The sequence below is a fragment of the Ovis canadensis genome, chromosome 1 (assembly GCF_042477335.2).
Source record: "Ovis canadensis isolate MfBH-ARS-UI-01 breed Bighorn chromosome 1, ARS-UI_OviCan_v2, whole genome shotgun sequence".
Taxonomy (NCBI): Eukaryota; Metazoa; Chordata; class Mammalia; order Artiodactyla; family Bovidae; genus Ovis; species Ovis canadensis.
The window spans coordinates 181,947,610-181,965,937 of record NC_091245.1 but is presented as its reverse complement, the minus strand read 5'-3'; the positions used below and the strand labels follow the sequence as shown (position 1 = coordinate 181,965,937).

Below are 18,328 nucleotides of genomic sequence, written 5' to 3'. Positions count from 1 at the left end.
GGATTTATCCATATTGTCAATAATAATAGTATTTCCTTCTTTTTTAAGGCTGAGTAACATTCCATTGTGAGAATCAATAGTAAATTTTTTTATCCATTCCTCTGTCAATGGATACCTACTTTGTTTCCATTCCTTGGCTATTGTGAATAATGCTTCAATAAATACAGGAGTACACATATATCAGTGGAAGTGAGAAATAGATTTAAGGGACTAGATCTAATAGTGCCTGATGAACAATGGATGGAGTTTTGTGACATTGTACAGGAGACAGGAATCAAGACCATCCCCAAGAAAAAGAAATGCAAAAAAGAAGAATGGCTGTCTGAGGAGGCCTTACAAATAGCTGTGAAAGACGAGAAGCAAAAAGCAAAGGAGAAAAGGAAAGATATACCCATTTGAATGCAGAGTTCCAAAGAATAGCAAGGAGAGATAAGAAAGCTGTCCTCAGCCATCAATGCAAAGAAATGGAGGAAAACAATAGAGTAGGAAAGACGAGATCTCTTCAAGAAAATTAGAGATACCAAGGGAACATTTCATGCAAAGATGGGCTCAATAAAGGACAGAAATGGTATGGACCTAACAGAAGCAGAAGATATTAAGAAGAGGTGGCAAGAATACACAGAAGAACTATACAAAAAAGATCTTCACGACCCAGATAATCACGATGGTGTGATCACTCACCTAGAGCAAGACATCCTGGAACGTGAAGTCAAGTGGGCCTTAGGAAGCATCACTGCAAACAAAGCTAGTGGAGGTGATGGAATTCCAGTAGAGCTATTTCAAATCCTGAAAGATGATGCTGTGAAGGTGCTGCACTCAATATGCCAGCAAATTGGGAAAACTCAGCAGTGGCCACAGGACTGGAAAAGGTCAGTTTTCATTCCAATCACAAAGAAAGGCAATGCCAGAGAATGCTCAAAGTACCACACAATTGCACTCATCTCACACCCTAGTAAAGTAATGCTTAAAATTCTCCAAGCCAAGCTTCAGCAATACATGAACCGTGAACTTCCTGATGTTCAAGCTGGTTTTAGAAAAGGCACAGGAACCAGAGATCAAATTGCCAACATCTGCTGGATCATCAAAAAAACGAGAGTTCCAGAAAAACATTTATTTCTGCTTTGTTGACTATGCCAAAGCCTTTGACTGTGTGGATCATAATAAGCTGTGGAAAATTCTGAAAGAGATGGGTATACCAGACCACCTGACCTGCCTCTTGAGAAACCTGTATGCAGGTCAGGAAACAACAGTTAGAACTGGACATGGAACAACAGACTGGTTCCAAATAGGAAAAGGAGTATGTCAAGGCTGTATATTGTCACCCTGCTTATTTAACTTATATGCAGAGTACATCATGAGAAATGCTGGGCTGGAGGATGCACAAGCTGGAATCAAGATTGCCAGGAGAAATATCAGTAACCTTGGTTATGCAGACGACACCACCCTTATGGCAGAAACTGAAGAGGAACTAAAGAGCCTCTTGATGAAAATGAAAGAGGAGAGTGAAAAAGTTGGCTTGAAGCTCAACATTCAGAAAACTAAGATCATGGCATCCAGTCCTATCACTTCATGGTAGATAGATGTGGAAACAGTGTCAGACTTTATTTTTCTGGGGTCCAAAATCACTGCAGATGGTGACTGCAGCCATGAAATTAAAAGATGCTTATTCCTTGGAAGGAAAGTTATGACCAACCTAGATAGCATATTAAAAAGGAGAAACATTACTTTGCCAACAAAGGTCCATCTAGTCAAGGCTATGGTTTTTCCTGTGGTCATGTATGGATGTGAGAGTTTGACTATAAAGAAAGCTGAACTCTGAAGAATTGATGCTTTTGAACTGTGGTGTTGGAGAAGACTCTTGAGAGTCCCTTGGACTGCAAGGAGATCCAACCAGTCCATCCTAAAGGAGATCAGTCCTGGGTGTTCACAGGAAAGACTGATGCTGAAGCTGAAACTGCAATACTTTGGCCACCTGATGTGAAGAGCTGACTTATTTGAAAAGACCCTGATGCTGGGAAAGATTGAGGGCAGGAGGAGAAGGGGGACAGAGGATGAGATGGTTGGATGGCATCGTGAACTTGATGGACATGGGTTTGGTTAGACTCCAGGAGTTGGTGATGGACAGGGAGGCCTGGCGTGCTGTGGTTCATGGGGTTGCAAAGAGTCGGACACGACTGAGCGACTGAACTGAACTGACACATATATCTTTGAGATGGTGATTTTGTTTCCTATTGGATATATACTCAGATTGCTGGGTAATATAGTAGTTCATTTGTAATTTATTGAGGAACCTCCATACTGTTTTCCTTAGTGGCTGTACCAGTTTACATTCCTCCACAGTGTACAACGGTTCCCTTTTTTCCACATCCTCATTAGCATTTGTTATCCCTTGTCTTTTTGTTAATTGCCATCCTAACAGGTGTGAGGTGATAGCTTATTGTCATTTTAATTTGTATACCCCTGATGATTAGTGATTTTGAGCACTTTTTCACATACCTGTTGGCACTTGTGTGTGTCTTCTTTGGAAAATAGTCTGTTCAGATCCTTTACCCATTTTTTCAAATGAGTTTTTTGTTGTGGGTTTTTTTTGTTTGTTTTTGTTTTTTGCTTTTGAGTTATATGAGTTCCTTGTATATTTTGGATATTAACCCTTTACTCGGTATGTGGTTGCAAATATTTTCTCCCATTCCATAGGTTTCATTTTCATTGTGTTGTTGGTTTCCCTTCCTGTACAGAAGCTTTTTAGTTTGATGTAGTCCTGCTCATTTATTTTGGCTTTTGTTGCCTTTGCTTTTGGGAGAAGGCAGTGGCACCCCACTCCAGTACTTTTGCCTGGAAAATCCCATGGACGGAGGAGCCTGGTGGGCTGCAGTTCATGAGGTCGCTGAGGGTCGGAAACGACTGAGCGACCTCACTTTCACTTTTCACTTTCATGCATTGGAGAAGGAAATGGCAACCCGCTCCAGTGTTCTTGCCTGGAGAATCCAGGGATGGGGGAGCCTGGTAGGCGGCCGTCTATGGGGTAGCACAGAGTTGGACACGACTGAAGAGATTTAGCAGCAGCAGCCTTTGCTTTTGGTGTCAAATCCAAGATTTTGATTACTGATTCAGTCTCTTTACCAGAATTAGTCTGTTCAGTTTTCTGATTCTTCATGATTCAGTCATAGTAGGTTGCATGTTTCTAGGAATCTATCCATTTCTTCTTATGTTATCTAACTTGTTGGCATTTAATTGTTTATAGTAGTTTTTATTTCTCAGTTTTCTGTAGTAATGTCTTTCATTTCTGACTTTGTCTTTTTTTTCCCTTAGTCTAGCTAATGGTTTGTCTGGTGTTTTTTTTTTTTTTTTTTTAAACAGTTCTTAGCGTCTATGATCTTTTTAATCATCTTTCTAGTCTCTATTTCATTTATTTCTGTTTTAATCTTTATTTCCTTCCTACTGCTAACTTTGGGCTTAGCTTGTTCTTCTAGTTCCTTGAGGTGTATAGTCAGGTTGTTTATTTGAGATCTTTTTTCTTAATGTAAGACTTTAAACTTACCTAGTAGAACTGCTTTTGCTGCATCCCATAAGTTCAGGTATGTTTTGTTTCCATTTTCATTTTATCAGATTCTTTATTATTTAATTATCCTTTTGATTTCTTTTGTGACTCTTGGTTGTTCAGAATCATGTTGTTTAATCTCCACATATTTGTGAATTTTCCAGTTTTCCTCTTATATTGATTTTAAATTTTATAACATTGAAGTTGGAAAATATGCTTGATATGATTTCAGTCTTTTAAAATTTATTAAGACTTGTTTTATGGCCTAACATATGATCCATCCTGAAGAATGTTCCATGTACACTTGAGAAAAATATGTATTCTGCTGCCAGTGGATAAAATGTTCTGTGTATATCTAATTAATTCCATCTAACTTGTTATTTAAGTCCAGTATGTCCGTGTTGATTTTCTGTTTGGGTGATCTGTCCATTGTTGGAAGTGGCTTATCAAAATCCACTACTATTATTGTATTTCTGCCTACTTCTCACTTCAAAATGTTAATATTTGCTTTATATATATTTAGGTGCTCCAGTGTTGAGTGCATATCATTTAACTTGTTACATCCTCTTGACTGACTTCTTTATCATGACATAATGTCACTTGTTATAGTTTTATATAGGCCTAATGTCTATACTGTCTGATATAAATACAGCTACCCCTGCTCTCCTTACAATCCAAACTACCTGTCTGCATAGAATATCTTCTCCATCCCATCACTTTCAGTCTATTGTGTCCTTAAAGCTGGAGTGAGCCTCTCATTGAAAGCATATAGTCAGGTCTTATGTTTTTATCCATTCAACTACTCTGTGTTTTTGGAATGAGGATTTAATCTATGTACATTTAAAGCAATTATTAATAGGTGTTGGCTTGCTATTTTGCCATTTTAATTATTTTCTAGCTGTTTTGTAATTTCTTTTTTTCCTTTCTTCCTCTCTTGAGTTCTTTTGATTATATGTATTGTGCTATGATTTATATTTTGTATATTTACTGTAAGTTTATGCTTTGTGGTTACCATAAGGCTTATATAAAACATTTTGTAGTCATAACAGTCTTTAAGCTGATAATTTTGAATGCATACAAAAACTCTGTATTTTTACACTTCTGCCACCATATTTGTGTTACTGTTACACTTTACATCTTTTTATATTGTATATCAAATTATTTAGTTGTTTTTAATACTTTTGTCTTAACTTGTACTAGAGTTTTAAGTGACTCACCATTACAATATTGAGTATTCTGCATTTAACAATATATTTACCTTTATTAGTAAGTTTATACTTTAATATATTTTCATATTACTGATTAGAGAACACTGTTCCTAGGTAGAATATTCTTAATTGGCAGTTTTTTCTTTCAGCACTTGAATATAACATCCCACTTCTCTGGCCTGCGAGGTTTCTGTTGAAAAATCCACTGACAGTTTTGTACTATCAGTGTATAAGGAATGGCTTTGTATATAAGTTACTTTTTTCTATTGTTTTTAAGATTCTTTGTCTTTAATTTTTGACAATTTAAACTGTCTTTGTGCGTGTGTCTTTAGATTCATCTTATTTGATACTTTTTGGGCTTCTTGAACTTGGATATCTGTTTCTTTCTCAAGGTTAGGGAAGTTTTCAGCCAGTGTTTCTCTGAATAAGCTTTGTTCTCTTTTCTCTTTCTGGGACTCCTATAATATATATATATTCTCCCTTTGATGATATCCCATTAGCCCCTTAAACTATTTTTACTTTTTCTCATTATTTTTTCGTTTCTCTGATTGGATGAATTTCACTGTTCTGTCTGTAAGCTGGCTGAATCTTTTTCCTTCAGTTTAGTGTGCTGTTGAACCCCTTTGTTGAATTTTTCAGTTTGATTATTTTATTCTTCAGCTGTGTGATTTATGTTTGGTACTTTTTAATGTTTTCTCTCTGTGTTGAAATTCTCACTTTGTGCATTGCTCTCCTGACGTCAGTTAGCATCCTTATCACCATTATTTTGAAAACACTATTGGGTAAATTGGACTTCCCTGATGGTTCAGACGGTAAAGCATCTGCCTACAATGCAGGAGACCTGGGTTCAATCCCTGGGTTGGGAAGATCTCCTAGAGAAGGAAATGGCAACACACTCCAGTATTCTTGCCTGGAAAATCCCATGGATAGAGGAGCCTGGTAGGCAACAGTCCATGGGGTCGCAAAGAGTCGGATATGACTGAGCGACTTCACTATTGGGTAAATCACTTATCTCCATTTCATTAAGATTGGTTTCTGGAAGTTTATCTTGCTCTTTTGTTTGGAACATAGTTCTGTTTCTTTATTTTTCTTGACTCTCTGTGTTGGTTTCTGTACATTAAACAGTCACCTCTTCTAGTCTTGATAGAGTGGTCTCAAGAAGATGAACTCATCAGTCAGCCTGGCCCAGATTCCTGGTTGTCTCTCAAACCTTTCTGATTGTCAAAGCCACTGTCTTTGTCTTTAGTAACTCCGCCTGTTTGAGTATGTGTCCAGACTTATCAGTGTCCCCAAAGAAAGGATCTCAGTCAGTACCTTGATGCACACTGATTAGAAGCTGTACCCTCAAGCAGCACCTATGCTGAGTGTGTATATGTGTGTGTGTGTGTGTGTGTGTATATATATATATATATAGTTAAGTATATATATGTATATAGTATATATAGTTAAGCCCCTTCCAGGGAGAAACTAGGAGATGTGTTTTTCCTGCTTCCTTTCACTGAGCCCTGGTGTATAGCCCTGGGGCTGGGTGGCCAAGGCAATGGGGCTGGAGTCTTTCTGTGCCTATTTAAAACCTGCTTGTTTGCCATAGTCCTATGGGACTTGTGATTCGAAGTTCCATTGGCTATCAAAGCCCAGAGGCCCATCCCTCTCAGGTGACGGTCACTGAAGTTAGCGTCTAAAACATGTGTATAAGCCAATATGTACATAAGCTCCCTTCAAAGAAATGCTAGCAATCTGGTTTTACCTTTGGAATGAGCCAGAGGGAGAAAGAAGAGGAAGTACCTAAAGGCTCTCTCAGCCTTTAGGAAGGATCTTAGCCAGCTCCTAGATGCAAGCTAAATTAGAATCTGAACCCTCAAGCAGCAGCTTATAAAATATGCAGTCACATTCCTTTCAGGGAAAGCCTGGGTGATGAACTTTTTTGCCTGATTTCTCAGAACTGATCGTAGGAGCATAGCCACAGTGAGTACCTCACATCCATTAAGACCTGTTTCTTTGTTTGCTATAGTCTTGTGTGTCTCATGGACACAAGCCTTATTGGCTTTCAGAGCTAGGTGTTTGGGGGGGCCCATCCCTTGCTTGAATGGTTATCTTTAAAATCAGGATGCTAGAAGTGTAGTCCAAACCCTTCATTCCTCGTGGAGACACTGAGGAATCCCTATGGATTAGGATGGCTCAGTGCCGTCTCTCCCAATTATATGGCACTGAGCCAGGGATGGAGTTTATGGTGAGACTGTGTCTCAGTCTTTCCTGTCAGTATTTTTGATGTATCAGTGTGGGTATTTTCTCATTTGCTTGATGTGGAAAAGTCACACAGCTAGTTTATGGATTTTTTTCAGAGGGAACTGCTCCTTATGTAGCTATACATTCAATACATCCAAAGGAGGAAGCAAGTTTGGTAGCCTCCTATCTCACCATTTTGGTTCCTCCTTGGCATTTTTACTTTTTTTTTTCCAGAAAGAACTAGAGAAGCAGAAGAGAATTAAGAGGAACCAGCAGCTGGAAACAATAGCCAAAGAACACTATGAAAGGGTATTGCTAAGAAATAAAGGTCTGGAGCCTTGGAAGAGGCTAAGAATGCGAAGCAAGCAAAACCTCCAGGTAGAGTATCGCACTCTTACCCACCTCCCCCGCCCAACTCAACAGGTGGACTTTCAAATAAACGCCCAATTAGGCCTTGAGGTTGTTTGGGGATTTAAAAGTCAGAAAGATAAATGAATTGAGTGTGGATATTTATTTGTTTCAGATAACAGTTTGAATTTGGTCTTCCAAGGTAGGTAAAGACTTCTGTAACTGAATCGATTAGAAAAAACTAGAGTTCATTTTTTATTAGAGACTTCCAAGGCAGGATGAATAGAGGCCTCTCAATTTTAGCAGTGTATAGCTAAAACAGCAGTGTATAGCTAGCTAGGTAATAAAGGAAAAATCATTACCATAAGGTATACTCATCAGATTTCTGCTGCAATAAAGCTGTCTAACATACAGCCCTAAAATTCTGTGGCTTACAATGCAAGTATTTATTTCCTACAGACATGTTTGTGAGAAAGTTTAGGTTGAGTTCAGGTCTCTCCACAGCCTCTCTTACTGGCTCCAGCTGTTTTTCAGGGGAAACCTTCACCTGGCAAATGTCTGAAGTACAAAAGCCAAACCCAATTATGTAAATGCTTATGAAACCTGGGCTTGTATCATGTCCACTTACATTCCATTGGCCACAGGAAGTCATAGGGCCAAACTCAGAGTCACTGAGGGGAGAAAGAGGCTCTATCTACTCCATTGGGAGACAGGATGAAATCACAAGCAAGCTGTGGGTGTCTAATCCTATTATCAGGAACAGTAATCCATTCTACCATACAGAGATAAATCAAATATCACTGAAATTCAAATTTATCCAATGCACAGAACAGAGCATTTAACTAAATAATCAAAAGTTCAAAATAGATAAAATGTTATCCGTAGAATTCTGTTTCATAATAAGGTCAGTAATACATACTAGTTAGACCACTCTTGTTTATACATTTGGCCAAGTGAATACTGAAAAGTAAGGCTCATATTTTTGGTTGTGAAAACTAGGATTAAAGATGAACAATGATGTTCTACCTCGTAAGAATCCTTGAAGATTATACCTTTGTGAATGTGACTCAGGTTACTCTTTTTCCTCCCCTAGCCAATCTGCTCACCTTTCATTCTCTTTGTTCTCTTCTATTTTCACACTTTCTTTCCTTTTTATCTTTTCTAAATGCCCTCCGTACTGTTTTTCTATGTCCCCGATTTTTTGTCCTCTGCCTCTTAATGCCTCTTTGTGTTCTGGAACTACTGAGTATCCCAAACCAGCTAAGGAGGCCAATTTATGGTGGTCAGGCCTAAGGGCATGAGGAGCGCTCCTATTGGAGGCTTTGCCCAATCTGTGCCCCAAAGTGAAAAGTCACTCGGTCATGTCCAGCTCTTTGCGACCCCATGGACTATACAGTCCATGGACTTCTCCAGGCCAGAATACTGGAGCAGATAGCCTTTCCCTTCTCCAGGGGATCTTCCCAACTCAGGGATCGAACCCAGGTCTCCCACATTGCAGACGGATTCTTTACCAGCTGAACCACATTATTTTCCCAATAATGAAATGGGAGGGCTGAGCCTTAATCTATTGAGTAAACAAGTGTGGAAATGAAATTTGAATGGAAGTTTGCTTCTTGTAATATACTACCACAAAGATTAGTCATATCAAATAGTTTGCTATCCATTTATGTGCACCTCGTTTTATCTGGCTTTTGTCAATTTGTTTTTAATTATTAATACACAAAAAGCAGAGAGGGAATAACTCACTCTTATATTCTTATCAGCTCTTCTTCTTTTTTTGGCCCTGTTTTTGACTGAATAAAATCAAAGGTATAAAATTTATGAAGAAAATAATCTAGCGTGAATAACCAAATTTTTTTAATATTTATTTGGCTGCACCAGGTTGTAGTTGCAGTACTCCAAGGGATCTTTGCTGCCACATGCAGGGTCTTTGTTGTGGCATGCAGGATCTTTAGTTGAGGCGTGAGGAATCTAGTTCCCTGACCAGGGATGGAACCCATGCCTCCTGCACTGGGAGTCTGAAGTCAGCCACTGGACCACCAAGGAAGACCCCCAAATTAAGTTTTTAAAAATTTATTTATAAGAATGTAAAAAGAAACCAGAGTTAGAGTTCAAAATGACAGCATAGGCTTTAAATATAGAAAAACTTAATTAAAACCAGAAAAACACAGATATGAATCCAGCATTTCCAAACTTTCCTATTCATGAAACCATCTGGAAAGCTTGTAAAAATGCATGTTCCTGTTCCCACCCCCAGGTGTTCTCAGTAGCTCTGGGTTGTTGGCCGGGGCGGTGGGGGTGGTGTGTCAGGGACTCTGCATTTTTTAAAAGTAGTCTAGGACCTTCCCTGGTGACTCAGTGGTTAAGACTCCACCTTCCAGAGTAAGGGACACGGGTGCAATCCCTGGTCAAGGAACTATGATCCCATGTGCCATGGCCAAAAACATTTCTTAAAAGAAAAAAAAAGTAGCCCAGGAGATTCTGATCCAAGTAGTCTTAGCAGCACATTTTGAGAACCACCTCTCTAGTCTGTATTGAACAACAAGTGTGTTACCTATACTGTTGTAACAAATTACCACAAACGGTGTCTTAAAACACAAATTTTATTATCTTAAATTTCTGTTTAAGTCAGGAGTCCAAAATCAGACTTCCTGGGCTGAAGTCAAAGTGTCAGTAGGGACAAGTTCCTCCTGGAGGTTCCGGAGAGAATCTTGTCTCCTGGCTTTTTTCAGCTTCTACTGGCTGCCTGCATTTCACTGCCCATCGCCCCTTCCTCGATTCTCTCTTGATCCCTTACTTTGATGTCACATCTCATATTGATGCTGTTCCTCCTGCCTCCCTCTTACAAGAACGCTTGTGATTACATTTAGAGCTCTGCCATATAATCCAGGACCATCTCCCCATCTTAAGATCCTTCACTTAATCACATCTGCAAAATCCCTTTTACCTTGTAAGGTAACATATCTGCAGGTTCCAGTGATTTAGCCTGTGGCCATCCTGAGAGCCACTGTTCAGCCTACCACACAGGATAATAGAATGTTAGAATACTAGTAATCTTCTCCCATCGCTTTCAATCTGTAAAGAAACTGAGCTTCAGAAAGGAAAACTCACTTGCTTAAGGTCACACAGCACATTGGTCACAAAGCTAGGAGGGAACTCAGCAACCCCTTCCTCCAAAAATCCTGCCCAGTTCAGGCATGTCTTCTGTGCTGGGTAGGAATCAGAGGGATATGTAGATACCAACCACCAGCTAAAAGTTTAAAAAAAAAAAAACAAAAAAAAGTAACAGTGCTGGAGAATAGTAAGAGGAAGCAGTAGCTGCTTCGTCCATCAGAGTTGACTTCCAGGAAAGGATAGAAAAAATTAAGAATGAAAGAGGATCTAGTTAAACAGTTACTGGCTTCTTTATACTGCATTTTGTGTTGTTTTCAGAAGAGTTATTTAGCATTTTCCCTACAACTCACATGGACCGTATTCCATTTGTTCCAATAACCACTTTTAGAATTTTAAAGGCATCTTCTGACTATCTTTTTCTCCCTGGTTCTCTTGTGTTTTCCTCTAAGGGAGGGTAGGAGGCAGTGTGTTTCTGGCTCCTCTTGCCTTTTGGCTCCCAGGTGCCACAGAGACCTCCTGGGAGTGTGTGTGACTGGCCAGTACGTGTGACTGCCAAGGGACTCATTCAGGTCAGTCACATTCACACTGCTCAGTGGTGAGACGTGGTTTAGAAAACATGCCCAGTTTTCTGGAGAGGACTAAGAGAGAACATCATGAGAAACGCTGGGCTGGAAGAAACACAAGCTGGAATCAAGATTGCCGGGAGAAATATCAATACCCTCAGATATGCAGATGACACCACCCTTGGCAGAAAGTGAAGAGGAACTAAAAAGCCTCTTGATGAAAGTGAAAGAGGAGAGTGAAAAAGTTGGCTTAAAGCTCAACATTCAGAAAACAAAGATCATGGCATCTCGTCCCATCACTTCATGGGAAATAGATGGGGAAACAGTGGAAACAGTGTCAGACTTTGTTTTTGGGGGGCTCCAAAATCACTGCAGATAGTGATTCAGCCATGAAATTAAAGACGCTTACTCCTTGGAAGAAAAGTTATGACCAACCTAGACAGCATATTGAAAAGGAGAAACATTACTTTGCCAACAAAGGTCCATCTAGTCAAGGCTATGGTTTTCCCAGTGGTCATGTATGAATGTGAGAGTTGGACTGTGAAGAAAGCTGAGCACCGAAGAATTGATGCTTTTGAATTGTGGTGTTGGAGAAGACTCTTGAGAGTCCCTTGGACTGCAAGGAGATCCAACCAGTCCATTCTGAAGGAGATGAGCCCTGGGATTTCTTTGGAGGGAATGATGCTGACGCTGAAACTCCAGTACTTTGGCCACCTGATGCGAAGAGTTGAGTCATTGGAAAAGACTCTGATGCTGGGAGGGATTGGGGGCAGGAGGAAAAGGGGACGACGGAGGATGAGATGGCTGGATGGCATCATGGACTCGATGGACATGAGTCTGAGTGAACTCCGGGAGTTGGTGATAGACAGGGAGGCCTGGTGTGCTGCGATTCATGGGGTCACAGAGTCGGACACAACTGAGTGACTGAACTGAACTGAAGAGAGAAAGGCTTCTTCCTCTGACCTCTTGAAAGAATGGAACAGTTACTTTTTAAAATCTATAAAGTCAGAGTTGTATGTTTATTTTGATAGAATGATACTCTGAGCCTTTTAAGTTGGTAAGACATTAAATTATTCATCATGTTATTTTTCTATCAAATTATTCTGTGGTTTACTGATAATGTCTAAATTTCAATGCTAGTGACAGCTCATTCTGCAAAACAAATTGAAAGTATTGGCACTTCCTCAATTAGACAGTGGTTAAGTAGATAATAAAGAGAGGTTTGTTATGCAGTTGCTGCCCAAGCTCCTGGAGATCAAAACAGACTGTTGCCAGCCACCCACTTCAAAACTCAATACAAGTGACCTAATGGTTTTGGAGGTTGTTTATTCCATTTCCTTAATAACCAGCCAGTCATTGTGGTCTTCAGAGTCAGTATTGAAAGGCTATGCATTCTGTGAATCTAAAATCCCCATATAATACAGTCAAAGTTTTTAGGACATAAATGAATGTCCTTAAGAGAGTAACTGCCTACGTGGGGTTTACAGCATCACTTGCCAAGGTGATGTGTATTTCCTTAAATGATTTAGGATATAAGAGATAATTTCCTTTTCTCATTTAAAACATTGTCCAGGTGGCCAAAGAGCATCACTCTTTGACCCTACAGAGGAAATGCCTGCTGACCTGGTTCCAGTGGTGTCAGGAAAGCCTGGCTAAGAAGATAGCCCAGGCTGATCAATTTTATTCAGAAATATTGCTTAGGAGAGTTATCCGGAGCTGGCTACAGGTAAGGCCACAAAGAAGAGAGTTTTAAATACATGTCTCTGCCCAACCCTATGCAAGAAAAGTAGGTGTACTCTAGATGTCAAGTCATTATGTTCTTTTCAAGAACAATATAGAAGAGGCAATTCAGTCCATTGCTTTGAACTGAATTTGAAAATGTCAGATCAGTTCTTTGTTAGTATAAAACCTTAAGCACATTTCTTTTCACACAGAGAGTACCCATATAAACTGTAATGTGTCACTACCTCAGCTTTTGTTTTTATACTGTTTCTTGTCCCATAATTGCTCAAGTGATTTTACTAGGAACCTGCCCCCTTGGTCCTAGAAGGGTTTCTACCCCTCTGATTCCATTACTATCTTTTTTAATCCATGACAGAGGATATGGCCTTGGCTGCCATATCCTCCTCATGCCTCCAGTGTCCTTTGTTTTGATTCTTTCTCTTTTGCACTATTTGCTCCAATTTTTTGTCTATGATATTATATGCCTCACTTTTCCCCCATCTTTATCCCCAGCACCTGATTGATCTAGACGAAGAAGTAAGAAAACTGTGCGTACATTTTCTTCAGAAGAAGATTTTCAGGGCCTGGCGTGACATGGTCAGGGAGACCAGGGTCGATTCTCAGAACAAGTACCAGATTGCAGTGGAACACAGTGACAGGTGAGGTTTTCATCTCTGAAAATTCACTCACAACTTCACAATTGCCTGGGGCAGAGGCTAGAAGAGCTGACCACTCAGAGATGCCCGGCAGGGTTGGCAGCCCCAGCTTGCCCCCTGACTCTGTGGGTGAAGACGGGAGTAACCCCCTGGAACTCCAGGGTCCCCCTCTTTAAAATGAAGAGGAGGAGGAAGATGATGCCTGCCTCCCATCTCACAGGATGGGTCAGAAAATAATGTGAAATACACGCAAAGGCGCAGAAGCAGAGGTACTGTATTCTTTGTCATATAGTTCTACCTTTTCTTTTTTCAAATATTCTTTATTGTGAAATACAACACAAATATAGAAAAGTGCTTAATTCATACCAGCACAGCTTAATGCGCACTGTAAAGGGGATGACACTGCTGCCGCCACCGTCACCACCCCTGAGGTTGAGGAGTAGAACTCTGTTGGCCCCAGGAGCCCCCGCGGGCTCCTCCCTAGTCACGGGTCCCATTGTCTCCTCACAGAGGTAAACTACCCTCCCGACCTTTATGATAAACACGTCCTTGCACTCCTTTTATTTTTACCTCCAAAGTATGAAGTCAAGACTTGGAGCTTTATATAAGTAGAATCATATGTCCTGTTAATATTTATAATACAGTAATGACTTATTTAATTCAGTGTCTTTGGGGGATAAACTATTCCATATAAATACACTAGGACTTCCCTGTAACTCAAGATGGTAAAGAATCTGCCTGCAATGCAGGAGACCTGGGTTCGACCCCTGGGTTGGGAAGATCCTCTGGAGCAGGAAAGGGCTACCCACCCCAGTATTCTTGCCTGGAGAATCCCATGGACAGAGGAGCCTAGTGGGTTACAGTCCATGGGGTCGCATGACTGAGCAAATAACACTAAGTACATTATTGGTTTTCTAAGTCTTAAGCATTTTGGATAAAAATATTCTAAACTTCACTAGGTACTTCCGTTGGAAAGTAAGCAAATGATTTGTCCTTTATTGGTTATTTAATGTCATTTCTTACAGTTAATGTTGAGTTTCACCTTCATGTTCTGAGGTGTGAAGACTGCTGTGAAGGTGTATGTCCCTTTTCTCACTGTATTGATTCATTTTTGGTTGCTTTGCTTTCATTTGTATGTATGTGGTGTGTGTGTATCTTTTTTTTTTAATGTGTTTCTATCATGTTGCCAGTGGGGTGCCCACCTCTAGCAAAACCTTGTTTAATTTATAAGTACTAAAATCTGTGGGCTGGGAAAACATAGGCAAGTTGATTCTAATTTTGTCTAGAATAAATAGGCAATGAATGAAGGTATTCAGAGGGCCTGCCTCTGAATAAATGCTCACATTTGAACCTTCCTATTCCTCTTTTATAAAATGAGGATAACTGCAGACCATTTTATGGGGTTGTTGTGAGGACTAAACAAGGTAACAAAGGTCCTCAGTTAATGCAGTTAATGCACTGCTGACCCCAAATAATAGCTCTGTTTTTTTGTTTTTTGTTAATACATTATTATTAAATACCCTTTTTGTCCAAATCTGTGTTTTCTGTTTCTCAGCTGCCAAAAACAGACTGAGAGGTTCACTGAGGCAGCTGCCTGATGCAACATGGGGGCAGTGAGAGGGCTTTCACACACGCTGTTTCACCTGATGAGTGTAGGCTTCGGAGGGGGTCGTGGTATGTCAGGAGTTGCATTTTCAGGTAAAGAAACTGAAGTTACACTTGGTCAGTGAATTGCCCAAATAACAGATGGTGGAGCCTGGACTCCAGATCAGGTTTGAGGTTTTCTGACTCTAAATCATTCTCTTCTTGCTAAGTTAGTCTTCTTCCCCACTTTTCTAATTCAATCTCATTTGTGAACTAAAATACAATAGTAAGATAGTGGTCCTATTCAGAGTGCAAAGTAACAAAATCAGTGTGTGAATCCATGCAGTCCACAAGAATCTCAGCCAACATCTACTTGGTGTAAAAGTACTGCAGAGACTTCGTCTCCTCCTGCTCCGCACCTTGTTCACGCGGTCCAGCCCCACTAGCCTCCTTCAGCGTTCCTTGGACAAACACTCGGTCTGCGTCACAGCTCTCACATGACCCAGAGCTCCTCACCAATCAGGTTTCCTCTCAAAAGCACGCCAACTGCCTGCATTCGTTCCTGTCCAGTAACCTGCCCTATTTCATTCACAGCACTGGAGACCCTGAAATTGTCCTTTACTGTTTACATGTTTATCGTTGGTCAGTCCCCATCACATCTTGCTTGCAGCTGTGTCCTCAGCATGACAAAGCCTAGTACATGGTTGCATGATAGATTTTTGGTACATGAATGGATGTTTTATTGCTGCAGTGACACTAATATTTAGTCAGATCTTTTTAAAAGGAACTTTTAACACTTAAAAATTGATATTGAGTTCTTAATTCAACTTTATTTGAATGAAAGAATATTGTACAGAAAAGCTGTGGAAGAAAAATCTCAGTACTACTGAGAAAGATGATTCCTAACAAGACCATGAGGTTTAATTCTGCATATCTGAATCACTTCTAGGTATATATAATTTGTAATTGGACAGGTTTATAATGTTAACAAATCTGATATTTTATACATGGCAGGACTAAGAGATGTCTCCAGACATGAGTCTCTCATTATCGGTAGTTTTCGTGTAGCTCTGCATTTAGAGTTTAGCTATGCACTTGGCCAGTTCTTCTCAACTGAACTAGTACTTCTTATTTTTCTGGTATTGCCTTGATACTGTAGTTCTTAACCACTTTGCAATCAAAGGCCCCTGTGAAGCAGTAATGAAAGTCACAGACCTGCTCTCTAGAAAATGCACATCTGCACATTACATACAACTTCACACAAATTGTCAAGGAGTTTGTGAATGTTTGTCAAGGACCTCAGGTGAATGAATGTAGGAAGGTAGATAGATGTAGACAGATATAGATGGGTAGGTAGGTAACACTATAAATAAGCACAAAATAAGTGAATGTGACCATATGCTTTAGGAGTTCAGAGGAAGGAAGACAAATGTAGGCAGAAAATTCCCCCAAGAGGCAGAGTTGTTAGGATAGAACAGTAGTAGCTAAAATGCAGAAGTCAGAAAATGGGAGTGTTGCCAGAAAAAAAGGTGTGAAAAGCAGGTGAGAGTGGGAGATAGGGTCAAGGTCTGGTAGTGGGGGTCATGGAGCCAAGTACAGGAAGCTATCAGTGGTCGAAATGGATGCTAGATGGATGAAAGAAGAAATAAAATGAAGCAGCTCCACTCCTTGAAGCCATTTTTAACTGAACAGTAATACCTCCACCAAAAAAAAAAATAAGCATTATCAGAAACATCAACTACCAGCCATAAAATTAATGGGGGCTGAAATGCATTCTAGGGGGTGCTTCATGAGAAGGTCAAGAAGCCAGAATAAGTCCCATCTATGCCACTACTTCGGAGAAGGCAATGGCAACCCACTCCAGTACTCTTGCCTGGAAAATCCCATGGACGGAGGAGTCTGGTAGGCTGCAGTCCATGGGGTCGCTAAGAGTTGGGCACGACTGAGTGACTTCATTTTCACTTTTCACTTTCATGCCTTGGAGAAGGAAATGGCAACCCACTCCAGTGTCCTTGCCTGGAGAATCCCAGGGACGGGGGAGCCTGGTAGGCTGCTGTCTATGGGGTCGCACAGAGTCGGACACGACTGAAGCGACTTAGCAGCAGCAGCAGCATGCCACTACTTATGAAAATATAAACTTAGCTATTCTTGCCTCTGCCTTTACTCAAGACATGCCCTCTTCTAGGGAAGCCTTTTCTTTGCCTGATAAAAATTCAGTTCAGGATGGATCAAGATGGCAGAGTAGGAGGACATAGAGCTCACTTCTCCCCACAAGCACATGAAAAATATGTCTACAAATGGAACAGTTCTCACAGAACACTAACAGAAACCATCAGAAGAACTCTGTACAACCGAAGTTGCAAGAAAGATCTCCACTTAACAGGGCAGTACAGGAAAAAGGTACTGGGTCAGGACCTGGGCCCCTGGGGGTGGATCTGAAAGGAAGAGAAGGTCCCTATGGGCAGACCCTTGCCCTGGGGAATGAGTAGGCTGAGCTATAGTCTAGGCATGCCAGTCCTGGGGTTCTGTGCAGAGGAGACAAGCCCCTTTGGCTGCTGAGAGAATCACTGGAACAAAGAGAAGGGCTGGAGAAGCCTAACTCTGTTCACAAGGAGTGCACGTAAGTTGGCTTGCCAACAACCAGGGCAGAGAGAGCCTTGCATTGGTAGCTGCTGCCATGCCAGACTCACTAATCCAAATGGGGTGAACACCCCTGCACTGCATGGGGGTCAACAAGGCCCAGGGAGGAGGCTCATCTAGGGACTGCTCAGGGGGATGTGATCCAAGTAGGGTGGTGGTGACCACTGTCAGAGCTCACTCCAGATGCCACAGGAGCACACCAGGGTCCCTCTCCCAGAGCACCCCAACTCCCACCCACTCCACACCGTAGCATTGGGTCTGGGGCAGAGAGGTCCTGAGACAAGGCTGCCACAGAAGCAGCCCAGATACCTCAATTCCTGCAGCCACAGTGCCCTGACCCTCAGCTCCAGCCTAGCAAATGCACCGGCCCCACCCACTGCATACTACAGCTTGCACTAGATCTGGGACAAACACAGTGGGGAAAGAAACCTTGGCCTGCATCTGAGTGAGGCCCAGGTCACCTACTTAGGTGCTACATCAGTGCCCTGTAGGTGCTTAAGCCCCACTTACTCCAGCACTCCCCTCCTCTGGGGCAGGGCATGCACTCAAGGGGAATGGAACCTGATCCTCAGGGCTTCTACTCCAGCGACTGGTAGCCTGACAGGGTAGTGACTGCCACAGAGCAGAAAGTAAGTCCTGCCCCTGCACCGGATTTAGATCAAAACCACACCTCCATCAAGGTGACAATGGCTGGTACACTCTGAGGACAGACATGGCTGGCGTTCATAT

General features: G+C 41.2%; 2 protein-coding genes across 5 annotated transcripts in view; one reads left to right on the top strand and one right to left on the bottom strand.

Moving 5' to 3' along the window:
• The window catches only part of ZDHHC23 (zinc finger DHHC-type palmitoyltransferase 23), a 63,839-nt gene that overhangs the window by 17,906 nt on the left and 27,605 nt on the right, over positions 1-18,328 (bottom strand). The window lies entirely within an intron of this gene.
• CCDC191 (coiled-coil domain containing 191) overlaps positions 1-18,328 on the top strand; it is a 97,411-nt gene that overhangs the window by 69,936 nt on the left and 9,147 nt on the right. The window contains exons 14-16 of the mRNA XM_069553502.1: positions 7,207-7,350; positions 12,571-12,723; positions 13,233-13,378. Coding sequence (XP_069409603.1) covers positions 7,207-7,350; positions 12,571-12,723; positions 13,233-13,378 — 443 coding nt within the window. The remainder of the gene's footprint in view (positions 1-7,206; positions 7,351-12,570; positions 12,724-13,232; positions 13,379-18,328) is intronic.